The sequence below is a fragment of the Octopus bimaculoides genome, chromosome 3, assembly GCF_046866305.1.
Source record: "Octopus bimaculoides isolate indiv1 chromosome 3, ASM4686630v1, whole genome shotgun sequence".
NCBI lineage: Eukaryota > Metazoa > Mollusca > Cephalopoda > Octopoda > Octopodidae > Octopus > Octopus bimaculoides.
The window spans coordinates 164,722,552-164,737,195 of NC_142930.1; the positions used below are offsets into that span (position 1 = coordinate 164,722,552).

A 14,644-nucleotide genomic window follows, 5' to 3' on the forward strand; every position below is an offset into this window, starting at 1 on the left:
ACTAACAATAATACAAGCAACAACCCTTCAGTGGTTGAGAAGTTCAGGACTGAAAGCAGAGATTGAAGGTTTCTTATTGGTGGCACAAAATCAAAGCTTGCTCAAAAAACTACCAGGCTTACGTTCTTCTATTAGCGTGTATATATATATATATATATATATATATATATATATATATATATATATTAGTATATATATATATATATATATATATACTGAGATGTACTTGCATAGCAAGTGACCTGATCTGAGATCGTGTGCTGGAACGAAAACAATTGCAGCGTGGAAGGTTTTTATAAGCCATTTAAAATAACACACAAAATCCGTTAGATTCACTTCAACATTTAAATTTAATTTGTCAAAATATTTTCGTCGCTTTGAGACCGCGACCTGTTCACTGACAAAATTGTGCTGCACAATTTTGTCAGTGAACAGGTCATAAGGTGTTGTTATCTGTTTCGTGGGATACGAATGGTTTAGTCCACTCTGAACTTTTAAGCCCAAACCAAACGATAACAAAGGAGATCTACTGCGAGAAGAAAAACGACTATCTTTGATTTCAAGACGAAAGGTGTTCTTCCATCAGGATAATGCTCGGCCACATACAGCGAGGATGACATTCCAAAGGCTGGAGCAGTTTGAATGGGAAACGATGTCCCACCCACCATATTCGCCAGACATTGTCCCATCCGATTATCATTTATTCCGCAGTTGTGAAAATCATTTGGATGGAATAAATATGAATTTTGTAGACGAGGTCAGAATAGTAGTGGAGGAGTATTTTTCGCCACAGACAAGTGAACATTGGAAGAGCATTGTAGAAAATGAAGGAGAGTATATTTTAGATTAAAAAAGAACTTTGTTTATCTTAATTTTGAAAAATAAAAGAAGTATTTAAAAAAACGCATTATTTATGGGATGACCCAATACTTTCAGTGACAACAATGTATGTCCACTGAAAAATGAATGCCCTCGGAAGAACGTAATGTACAAATTCACAGTGAGAACGCTAGCAGTTGCATTTGCATATATTGGTGGGGCTGCAGGGTCCTTCCAAAATCGATATTGAAACCATTATTGCAGCATTTAAAAACGTTAATAAGAGACACTGCGCACCCTTCGATGACTTCGTCTGGAGACTTAAGGAAGGCACCGCGCAATGCATTAAATGGTCGATAATAATTAAAAAATGCATATCCGTATAATGCGTTCTCAAGATTTTCCAATCTCTGCTCCGAGGAAGCCCCGTAGATTTCAATGAGTGCAGATGAACTGGTGCACAGGTTCTCCGAAACAGTTATAAGATGCAACTGTAGACTAAAATGTTTATTTTTGCAGTTTTGTAAAAACAATTAACGTTTGAAACTCTATCCAATCAATCTACATCAATCCTTCTCTCTCTATCATTGTATGTATTTGTCTCGGGTTTTCAAAATAGTTCAATGTATGTTAGAAGACTATATATACGATTATGTCAGATTGTATTATCTATCTCAATATTTTACAAACGGTATGAATGTATGTAAGAGGTGTACATACGTGCATATATAAATAGATGTATGTATGTATGTATAAAACAATGTGCGCTACTGTGTGCGTGGTTGCATGGAGCAATGTACCTGCGCGCGGGTATCTTTTTCTCTTTCGTATTGTTTGAAAGCAGCGTATAAAAACTGGACGATGATAAATTAACTTTAAACAGAGACTTGTTCTAGACTAAGATGGGGAGTTCTTTTGTCGCGAGAAAAAGGGGGGTAATTCAGATTTTTTAAAGAGACAAGGAAACAGTTCTGAAGGACTGAAGTGATCAGTCTTAACTTCCTTATCAGTTTATCATCTTTAAACGCCTTATTTTCTGTAGTCTGTTTAGTGGTGGCGCAATGGCTCAGTGGTTAGGGCAGCGAACTCGCGGTCATAGGATCGTGGTTTCGTTTCCCAGACCGGGCGTTGTGAGTGTTTATTGAGCGAAGACACTTAAAGTTCCACGAGGCTCCGGCAGGGGGTGGAGGCGAACCCTGCTGTACTCTTTCACCACAACTTTCTCTCAATCTTTCTTCCTGTTTCTGCTGTACCTGTATTTCAGCTCGAAGACTACGTTAAGGGTACACGTGTCTGTGGAGTGCTCAGCCACTTTCACGTTAATTTCACGAGCAGGTTGTTCCGTTGATCGCATCAACTGGAACCCTCGTCGTTGCAACCGACGGACTGCCGGAAGAAGTCTGTTTAGAAGTCTGACCATTAAGAGAGAGACTGGTCATTTATAGTCAACCAGACCCATTTGTTTATATCTTTTTTTATGCATTTCGTATTTTGTCTGTCACTATATATATGGTTTTAGTTTTGTCTGCAAACTGCTGGAAATGATAATCTTGCTCCGAGTTTTATATTATCAAACTGAGTGAAATGGCGAGAAAATCCGACGAAGAACTTATTTCAACGATCACCCGAGGAGGCGAATTTTACACCTTGGATGTAAGATAATGATTGCAGAACATCTCATCTATGCACTACAGGTGTGAGAATGTGTCGAAACAATTATAGTTATTTTAAATAAAGAATGTCGTTAATTACATTTTCTATCCTTTGTCTATTTAAATAAACTCTCTGGATCCTATGGAATTCCTGGTGTATGTCGAGAAGCAGGAGCATTTCCACTGGTATGAAAACATCAGGTAGCCAACAACTGTGGACGAGCTTTGCATAGCATTCTACAAGGTTTTTACCCGAATCTTAACTTCACGCACACGCGCGCGCACGCATACATTCTGAATGGAAGTTAATATATATACTTGAGTGACTGCGTGTGCGCACATGTGTGCATGCATGTAACATGTGCGCGTAAGTTGCATAAAAATAACAATAGCCGTCACTCGCAAGCTAATATGACTTCGTTATAAAGTAATGTATTTTAGTATAATTGCCTTTGTAGTCGGGAACAGACACAGGCACTTTTTGTTCCCACCCACTATCATTGACTCATTTGTTACATCCAGGATGTGGCAGCTGGAGAGAGGAAGGGACGTGTGTGTGTGTGTGTGTGTATATATATGCATATATAGGCACAGGATGTCACCAACTGTAAACAACATGAAGTACGAAAACAAGCGAGTTAAATACGCAAACAATGAGAGAGAAAAATGGAAAACAGGACAAGTATCACAAAGAATGACCCTTCATCAGTTGTCGGCTGTCTATCTACTCCCCATTTCGAGCATTCAACGACAATATGAGTCTTCGAAGACCATTACTCCCTCAACTTCCAAAATATATTTTGTATTTTATGAAGAGTCAAAGTTAGAAACAAAAACAAGACAGTGGAGACATACAAGGAAACCGAACGAAAACAAAAACATGGAGGCTCGTTAGACCAGAACGAAGGGAAAAGAGTGAACACTGGAAGAAATATTTTCTTTGAAAAGAGAAATGATAGAAGAGAGGGATAGAAGACACCCAGTCCTTAAAACGTCGCGTAGGAAAAGAAAGGTAAACGATGGTCACGTGTGAGCAACGAGAGAGGGAAAAGGAGAAAGAGGGGAGAGAGAGACAGATAGAAAACGGTGAAGGGAGAAAAAGGGAATTAGAGAACGATGGGGGAGATGTGTGTGTATAGCTTAATGGTTAAGGCGTTGCACTTAGAATCTAGCGATCGTGAATTCGATTCCAGGGCTTAGCGGCGCCTTGTGTTCTTGAGTAAAACCCTATATTTCACGGTAATACAGCAGGCTTTATATACATGTTAGACTTCTCCCAGAGCAGTGGTCCTCAATCGGGGTCCATATAAGATCTTGCTGTTAAAGTTTATCTGCAATAAATTGGCTTTACAGTAATCCCTCGCCATATCGCGGTTCACCTATCACGCACTCAGTACATCACGGATTTTCCTGGCTAATATACGTAAATTTATATCACGGACTCCTCAGTATATCGCGGGTTTCTGCGGCTGATAGGTATTTATATTTTTTTAGATTTTAATTATTTTTGTGAGAGGTTTCGGAACGTAACACCCACGATAGTCGAGGGATGACTGTTCTTTTACAAGACACAAAATATTAAAACGTGTTTTCCATACAATTCCTAATAACATTTCATTAATAACAATGATAAAGGATTTTTTAAAAACTTCAAATGGTTATGCCGGTCCACCCGAGTAAAATATAAACTAAAGGGGTCCACAGGCAAAAAGTGATTGAGAACCACTGGGCTAAAGAGGGGCCTAGACAAAGATCAGGGATTCCCCAATTCATGTGGGATCACTGTACCCTCGGACACCAAGCTGAATATTTTTACGTCCTGGTGTACACGCATACATACAAGTTCAGGTTTATACCTAGAATTATTGGGGCCCTGGAATGTGTAACACACTGCCTAAATACCAATCTTGAGAAATTAGGCTTCTCAAAACCAGAAAGGAGAAAGCTCATTCGAAGACTACAGATCCAATGCATCACTGGAACTGTAAAAATCTGTAAAACTTTCCAGAAGTTTATCATTTAAATATATATGAGCATAATTAGATATGCAAATATATGCATGAGAATACATACATAAAGCAAAACATACAAATCTGCACACATACATACATACACTGTTGATGTTGAAGGAGCCTTGGATTTGGGTTAGAAACCGGTTCTTTCTCTATTAGTAAGAAATCTTGAAATAACACTGAATAATGGCATACATAGATATCTGTAACACCTTAAGATTTAAAGAACGATGAACAAAACAAGATGCTTTCCTTCACAACCTAAAAATTAACACTAAACGGGAGAGAGAGAGAGAGAGAGAGAGAGAGAGAGAGAGAGAGAGAGAGAGAGAGAGAGAGAGAAAACATACATACATATGAACGCACAGACATACAGTAAGAAGACATATACACCTGTGTTCTACTGAGACATAGACACCCACGGGTGCAAGTTTATCCACACGTACACTCATATTCACGCTATGGTAACACTCAAAATAAGGATAGGTAGAGACTGCATAAGGGGTGCCCTGGTCACCCTGTATTTCAGATTTTTGAAAGCCTTAAGCCATCGCCTGCCATGGGCCCCATTTGGGGACCTGCTAAAAACAGTCTCACTGCTGGTTGTATTTAAAGTGAATTGCTTATGTATCAGGTCATCCCATAAGTTCTGTCCGAATTTTGAATAAAGAAAACAAGTGATTAAATGTTATATTTAATTGAAATTTAATCATCAATGTACCTTCCCTGATTATCTATGACTTCCTTCCATCAATTTACAAGCTTTTTTTAAATCCCATCAATGTAAAACTCTTTTGGTTTCAAAGCGAGGAACTCTGAAATGTCAGTTTCGACCTTCTCCTGATTTGCGAAAGTTATGTCCCCCAAATAATTCTGTAAACTACGAAACAAATGGTAGTCTGAAGGAGCAAGGTCGGGAGAATAAGGTGGATGAGGAATTTTTTTCCCAACCAAGCTCCTCGATCTTCTGTGATGTGATCTTTGCAGTGTGGGGTCACGCATTGTCCTGATGAAACATCACTCCTTTTCGATTCACTAAAGCGGGTTTTTTTCTTCAAAGCTTGGTTCAAACGCTCTAATTGCTGACAGTAGACTTGAGCATCGATTGTTGCATTAGGTGGTAACAATTCAAAGTGAACTACTCCTTTGCAATCCCACCAGATAGAGAGAAGAACCTTTTCCCCATGAAGTTCCCTTCTCGGTTGTGGTTGAGCTTTTTTCCTTTTACCAAGCCACTGTTTACGACGTTTAACATTTCGATAGAAGATCCATTTTTCGTCACCAGTTACAAGTCTATCCAAAAAGGGTGAAATGAGTTCGCGAGAATGGAGAGAAGAACAGATGTCAGCTCGGGATTTGCGGTTGCTTTCGGACAATTCATGAGGCACTCATTTTCCAAGTTTAGGAACCTTTCCAAGTTGTTGAAGATGACGATGAACAGTTGTATGGTTTGAACTAAGCTTTATTGCTAATTCTTCAACTGATAATGCAGGATTTTCTTCAAGTAAGGCCTCAGGGAGCTTATCATCAGACTCAACTGGACGTCCTGTTCGATCTTCATCTTCAAGGCTGAAATCTCCACTTCTGAATTTTGCAAACCATCTTCTGCAAGTTCTTCCATTCAAGCATTCCTTCCCATAAACTGAGTGTATGTTTCGAGTCATTTCGACTGCAGAGTTTCCTTTTTTGTACTCATAAAGCATTATGTGCCTTAAATGCTCTTTGGATACTTCCATGTTAGAAAGGGTTTTAATCAAAGAAATTTTAATTCTATTATTCTGTAAAATAATATTTAATTAGTTTAAATGTACACAAATGCATAAAAATAATCTTCAATTTCATTAGACATTCTAAAATACTATTAAATTTCATTCAATTTTAAAAAAGGTAAAATTGGACAGAACTTATGGGATGACCTGATACATTGCATTTGCAGAGGTGTGTTTAACAATATTCAATAATTAAAATTTGTCATTATTAGTTCTGGCTAATTCTAGACGACATTTTATGTCATAAATCGCAATTTTTGAAATACAAAAAAATTGACTGTTTTGAAAACGTTTTTTTTTTTTTTGGCATTTCCCATCTATATCGTTCATTGACATTTCATACACATTCCCATTTGACACTATAGTTTCAAAAAAAAAACCTAAAATGTTTATTATTGCAATTGAATAGGAAAGGATAAATGTGCTTTTTTTTAGCGATCCGCATTTGGGACTTTCCGAAAAATTTATCATAATTTCCAAAATAATTCACACATGAAGAAAATTTAAATACTATATATTATTTTAACTCCTAAGACACCTGAAAAAGCCAAGAAATATGAGTAAAGCATTCGCCAGTGAATGGATTCAATACAGAATTTGATGGCATTTAGGACGCCCTTTTTTTCTCTTCTTCTTTTCGAAAAAATATTTACCAAAAATCATCCCAAATCCTATGAAGGAAGTTTGGTGCTTCCATAAAGTTTAAAGCATTTAAAACTCTTTTTGTCCTGAATATGCGCTGCTCAAATTGGGAGGCAGCTAATGTGCCCGTGGGATTTTTATGCCATCAGACATGGTATGTGCCATTGGTTCTTAACCCCTTTTCACCTACGGACCCCTTTGGTTCTCATTTTCCTCTACTGGACCCTAAAAAAGATCCTATTATATTTTTATCGCTAAATATTATTAGAAATTGTATCCCTTTATTTGTTTCAGTCATTTGACTGCGGCCATGCTGGAGCACCGCCTTTAGTCGAACAAATCGACCTCCAGGACTTATTCTTTGTAAGTCTAGTACTTATTCTATCGTTCTCTTTTGCCGAACCGATAGGTTACGGGTACGTAAACACACCAGCATCGGTTGTCAAGCGATGGTGGGGGCACAAATACAGACACACAAACATATATATATATATACACGACGGGCTTCTTTCAGTTTCCGTCTACCAAATCTACTCGTAAGGCTTTGGTCGGCCCGAGGCTATAGTAGAAGACACCGGCCCAAAGACTGAACCCTAAACCATGTGGTTGGGAAGCAAGCTTCTTACCACACAGCCACGCCTGCGCCTAAAAAATTGCTGAAATATTTTGTGCATAGTAAAAGTATACTGGACATTTTAACAAACTCTTATGAGGACTTCAACCGGTCATATGACTCCCCCTCCCCGCCCCGGGTCATATGGAGCCCGGCTGAGAACGAGCTGGTATCTAGGTGAAGAAACTGAAGTCGCATAAAGATAGTTGTGTCCATGATGCGATGCACGCGCACACACATGTATGTGTGTGTGTGCATGTGTGTGTGTGTGTGTGCGTGTGCATGCATGTGTGTGTGCGTGTGTGTGCATGTGTGTGTGTGTGTGTGTGCATGTGTGTGTGTGCATGTGTATCCTTTTCTCTCGATATACAGGTCAGGCTTTATTTATAGCTGTTAATAAATTTAAAATAAAACTAGTTTTAATTAGCACACCCTTCTCTTTCTTTCTCTTTCTCTCTCTCTCTCTCTCTCTCTCTCTCTCTCTCACACACACATTATATATATATATATATATATATATATTACGGAGATGTACTTGCATAGCAAGTGACCTGATCTGAGATCGTGTGCTGGAACGAAAACAATTGCAGCGTGGAAGGTGTTCATAAGCCATTTAAAAACACACAGAAACCGTTTAAATTTAATTTGCCAAAGTATTTTCGTCGCTTTGAGACCGCGACCTGTTCACTGACAAAATTCCGTGCTGTATACATACATATATATATATATATATATATATATATATATATATATATATATATATATATCTTCTAATCTGGGTCTTCAACGAAGACAAGCCAAGGCAAGCAGTGTTCGTGACAGAAAGAGAATTCAGTAGTTCAAATATTGATTACTTCCCAACAAGTTCTTCGCCAATCTCTCTATATTTCTAAAACTTTGACATGGTTTCAGCCGAGATTAAAATAAATAAATGAAGCCACTTTTCTGTCAGCTGTTACCTGGCCAAGTGACCAAGTCACAGCTGACACGTACGCACTGGATAGATACATATACACCTATAGTATGCTTATCACACACACACATATTTGTATATATATATATATGTGTGTGTATATATATATGTATATATCTACATGAAATATATTCGTTACACACACCGTTGTATACACATCCACCTACAGTATGGTTTATTACACGCATACAGACCGATGTATACACTTAGTCATGTTTTTATACGCATGTATTTACATACATCTGTTTTCAGTATGTCTATACACATTTATACACGTTTATGTACAATCTACACACCTTATGTTTTATACACGGCTACCCACGCTCTTTTACCGACCTTATGTTCTACACACACAATTGTATATATATATATATATATATATATATATATATATATATATATATATATATATATATATATATATATATATATATATATATATATATATATACATATATATATATATATATATATATATATATAAGCAGTAATCCCTCGACTATCGCGGGTGTTACGTTCATAAAACCCCGCGATTGGTGAACCGCAATATGGTGAGTGATTACTGTGTATGTGTGTGTGTGTATATATATATATATATATATATATATATATATATATGCACACACACACACATACAATATGTTCTATACAAATACATACACACATACTTGTATACATCTCCACCATATGTTTAAACACACACGCATATAAATATATACATCTACTTCCAATTTGTTCCTCTCTCTCTCTCTCACACACACACACACATACATACATACATACATACATACATACATACATACATACATACATACATACACACACACGCACACACACATACAGAGTTTCAAATAACTTGAAAATAAACAGTTGAAACATAAGGCTCTCGTTTGTCTTCTCTGGAAATCTTAGATGTTCCGGGAAGAGGAATGGAGCGCTGTGACATTCATGCCTTACCCTGGATGATTGTCAAAAGCTGAATTGAAATGCATGGATGCGTATTTGTATGTATACATGTTGGTGTATGTGTGTGTTGTATGTATGTATGTATGTATGTATGTATGTGCCGATGTGTATGTTCATATATGTACGTATACACGTTGCATATACGTGTATTTGTATACGAATACAACACACACACACACACACACACACGCTGATGCTTGTTTTTATGTTTAGTTATAATCAAAGCAATTTTACACTAATCTGAGGCATTACTCCACCCAACGATGGCTTAACTGGCAGAAAACTTCGAAGTCACTCTCAACAATATCCTTCTTTAAGAATACACACATACACACACACGCACACACACACACATACATAATATATACATGCATACATACATGCATACATATATACTCACACGTACACACACATACATATATATACATACATACAAATATACTCACACACGCACACATACTTACATATACATACATAATATATACATGAATACATACATATATACTCACACGCACACACACATACGCACACATACATACATACATACATACAAACACGCATAATACATACATATATACTCACACAGTACACACACACATACATACATATACATACATAATACATACATACATACATATACGCTCACACATATACACACACACACATATACATACATACATATACATACACACACACACACACACGCACGAAGGGGTGCTGAAAAGCTCCTGGCTTTAAGGGTGTCGCGAAAGGCCTGGCTGGAGGCCTAATCTTCCGAGTTCTTTTACAGGGCTGAGAAAAACTGAAGGACCTCTGCAATATGCGTGAGAATCTGAGAAAGGAATAGAATCAGAATTAACTGATCCTCCTGTGTTCTCTTTTACCACCAAACCAGGATGTTTTCAGCACATACATACATACAAAACATATACACTCACACACATACACCTCGTCGTACAGAGAAAAGGAGAAGAGGAAGAGGTGCACACATGTATGTTGGTGCCGATGTATGTATGTATGCACGAACCTTTGTATACATAAGTATTAAGTTAACACGACTTTGTTCAACAATAAAACAGCAATACTTGTTAAACAACAAATATCTACCACGAAGCGTCAATATGCAATCACCATTGTTAGTTAAACTTGATTATCACCATAATATAACATATTGTACGAACGCGTCAACTTGTTTCGTTGTAAAAGGCGATACTGTCACAGCATTCTAGAGAACAATTTACGATTATATTGAAACTAACGAATATAAATTAGTATTGATTTATTTTTCTGGTTATTTATTTATCTGTTTACTGCTTTTTAAGCCAGTAGATTTCGTATGTACAACCAGCCAGCTGATTTCCGTTTCTGTCCGGCAACACGAAAGAACTTGCCAACACTGGTTGACATATTAAGAGAGGAGAAAAAAAAGGTGGCGGATGTATGTACCAACACACACACATAAACACGTTGGCGCGCGCGCGCGCGCGTAAATTTATTATTCTTAGACAGGAATATGATTGACAGTGACCTCGTTGAACGCTGACTTAACTGGCCGAAACTTCGAAGTCACTGTCAATAATATTCTTGTTTAAGAATAATAATTTTTTTCTCTACAGAAGTATAGAGTAACCCCCCAGATTAATGTAAAATTGCTTTTATTAGAACTGAACATAGAAAACAAACATTACTATGTGTGTATGTATGTGTGTATGTAGGTGTATGTGTGTGTATGTATGTGTGTGTATGTATGTGTGTGTGTGTGTATGTGTGTACGTATGTATGTATGTGTGTGTATGTAGGTGTATGTGTATGTATGTGTGTGTATGTGTGTGTATGTATGCGTGTACTATGTGTGTATGTATGTGTATGTGTGTGTGTATGTATGTGTGTGTATGTATGCGTGTACTATGTGTGTATGTATGTGTATGTGTGTATGTATGCGTGTATCTGTGTATGTATGTGTGTATGTACGTATGTGTGCATGTATGTGTGTATATGTATATGTGTGTGTGTGTGTATATGAATGTTTATAAATGCGAGCCCACGCGATGGGTGGAGTAAAATAGTATTTTTATGGAAGCTGGAGAAACTTCACACACTCTTACCAGAGTTTCATGGAAATGATCATCAGACAATCGCATTCTGAACAAGTTTGTCAATTCTTTTCAGCTTTGATAAAAACAATATATATATATATATATATATATATATATATATATATATATATATATATATATATATATATATATATATTCACACACATATATGTGTGTGTGTGTGTGTGTGTGTATATAGATTTCAACATTCCAAATCCATATATAGATGTTATATTTGTGTGCGGTATGTATAAAAGTTGAAAATGCTGGAAAATATTTTCCGCAGGCTGATAATATCAAAACTATTTGTAAATGAAACACGTGTAATGGGGAATAAATGATACCCAAAAAATGTTTCCAATCCCCTGTTTATATACACACGTGCGCACACACACACACACACACACACGTACACAGACACTAAAACAGACATATACACTCCTCAATGAGCGAATCACTAAAGAAAATTACGGAATTTCTTTGCGAATTTTGTTTCAAGATAAACCATTTTATATCTTTCGCAATAGAAAGCCAAAAAAAAAATCGTTTTAAAATTCCTTTACAAAAAGCTTTATAGCCAGAAGTGTTGTGAAGTAAATGTTTGTTTAATGAGGAAATTAGTAAAACTCGATATAAACAGAGGAAAAAGGTGAAATTATAGTTTCGTCTCTCATGATTTAATTATGTATTTACATTGGAAATCCGGGAAATAGTGTTTTGTATTGTGGTTTTCCTGAAATTTGAGACTGCTTTCACCAGACATGAATCATGTCATCAACCGGTATCAACTGACAAGATATTTACAGTTTAAAAGCAGAAGAAATACCAAATTGATTGAATAACCAGATAGATCGTTATCCAAATAGAAAGACATTGTTTAATACAAAGTGAATTGTGATGAAGTCTTTCTAATGAAAGATCGATCGCTACAATCAATAGTCGTGGAACATATTTGGAAATTTATAAAACATAACGACGATCTAGTCGAGACGTGGACTGACAGGAAGTAAAGAAAGTTGTTGAAAAGTTTAGAAATCGTGTTGAATGTAATAAAAGGATGCAAACCTCGTCGAGAACATGTTCTAAGGGCTGTGAGTTTTTGATAACCTCTTCTTCAAGACCTGTCTCTGTTTTACAATCTTCGGTTAGTAAAGTTTCCGAAATTTCATTTGGTTGGGGCTTCACGAAATGTTGTTGTAGCGCAACCACCTGTATAAGTATGTTTATAAGAAGGATTAAATAAGAGCTAAACTAAACTAGGATTAAATCAGATTATTTCTTAAAATGTATGTATAAACATTTTTTTTTCTAAGAATTTTTATAAGATTATTTTAAAAACATGAATATTTAAGATGTTTTTAAATGTTAAAAAGTAGATCGAGAAGAAATAAAAAATATTTAAATATTTAAATATGCAAACTAATCAGTCTGTTTTCTAAATTAAAAATTTTCGTATACATTAAAGGCAAGTTGAAATCAACATTAACAAGGCAAAGTGAGGTGTTGGTTGAGAGAGTGGAGAGTTTTAGAGAAGTTTTGTTTGGGTCTACATTACCTTATTGTTGGTGACATCATAGAGTAAATAGACCAGCAGCACAATTTGTTCTTCGTCAACACCCAGCTCTTCGCAGTTTTTCCCAGTTGTGGCACAAAATAAAGCTAAGATATGTGAGGTAGCCATCCTTTTACGGAGCCGAGGGAGATGAACAGGGAAAAAACTAAGAGGAAGAAAAGAGAGGAGAAAAAAACCCCCAAAACACTACAGAAGCCAGTCTTGACTCTTGGTGTTTTTGCTAAGAAGGTGTTTTGTATTAAGAGTGCCACATTACCAGTCGCCCAACTTCTTTTGAATAAGACCCTACCTGATTGGATGAATTCATCTAACGTGGCATTGACTGGATATCTTAGTTGGTATTCCGCGCTTGCGCGCAGGTGTGTTTTTACCTGTTGATTAACCAGCCGAGTAACACAAGCAAGCTGTTACAGTATTAAAAAAAAATCCGCTCGTACCCAGGTGATTGATTCGCGCGAGTGAATGACAACACTTGTAAAGGGTATCATTTAAGTAACTCTCGCTTGAGGGTACACGGTTTTATATATCCACCTGACTCCACCCAAAAATGCCGACTCGGAAACTTTTTTCTTAGTTAATTGATGTGTGTGTGTGTGAACCTCTTTCTCTCTCCTTCCCCTTCTCTCTGTCTCTCTCTTTCTCTCTCTCACCTGTTGCTGATCTTGTTGACTACTATAGTAAGATATCTGCTGGACTGACTCAAAACAAAGACAGCAGCAGTTCACACATCAACAATAACCGCAACAACAATATAGGAAAGAGCGCGAGAGCTTAAAAGTTACTTTCTCCGATGATAAAGTGTTCTTCAACAATGGAATTCCTTGAAGATCAAGAAGGAAGACAAAAACGCCACAAAGTTCCTGAAAACCAAAAGAAGTTAACACACACTTATCTCTATACGTATATCTTGTCATCGTATCTTCCTTTCGATGCTGGCACAAATATATTTATGTATTCCACTCGTATGGAGGGAGACATTTTTTGACCTATCCTAGTTTTTTTCCCGCCCCACCTCTCTCTCTCTCTCTCTCTCTCTCTCTCTCTCTCTCTCACCCTCACTCACTCTCATTACCTCGATACAATTATTTAGTAGTTAATTACCCATTATCAATCCCATTCATCAGAGATGTCAAGTTTAAAGAGAATAACTTGTATCGCAATGATTTTGTTTTTCTCTTCCTCCAAATCAGTTCTTTCTGAAAAAACAAGAATTTTACGAAATAAAGCATTTTACTTTCTGTGTCGAAACCGGAAGAATTCGATGCTTTTAAATTCTTTTTATTATTATTTATTATTTTTATTTCTTCTTCAACCAATTGGACGTTGCCGGTAAATTCTCCTCCTTTATAAAGCTGATGAGTCGACAGAGACCTAATTAGTTGACAAAATTAGTGAATTACACACAGCTAATTGCTCCCGGTTGTTGTCTCTACTACATAACATTTGTATTTCATTTATTCTCTCTCAATTCGGGCGGCAACAGACGACAGCTTGAAGTTGTGGATCTGATGGCTTTGCGATCTCTTATG

At 36.7% G+C, this 14,644-nt stretch overlaps 1 protein-coding gene across 4 annotated transcripts in view; it reads right to left on the minus strand.

Annotated features, from left to right (window-relative positions):
• LOC106879768 (epithelial splicing regulatory protein 1) overlaps positions 1 to 14,150 on the minus strand; it is a 68,192-nt gene extending 54,042 nt beyond the window's left edge. For 2 of the 4 annotated variants that reach the window (XM_089349961.1, XM_089349959.1), the window contains exons 1-2: positions 13,098 to 14,150; positions 12,608 to 12,751 (exon numbers count right to left, since the gene is read on the minus strand). In XM_089349961.1, the coding sequence (XP_089206087.1) occupies positions 12,608 to 12,751; positions 13,098 to 13,223 (270 nt within the window). In that variant the 5' untranslated portion in view covers positions 13,224 to 14,150. The remainder of the gene's footprint in view (positions 1 to 12,607; positions 12,752 to 13,097) is intronic. The other 2 variants (XM_089349960.1, XM_089349962.1) reach the window with 2 other exon arrangements.
• Positions 14,151 to 14,644: the final 494 nt, after the last annotated feature.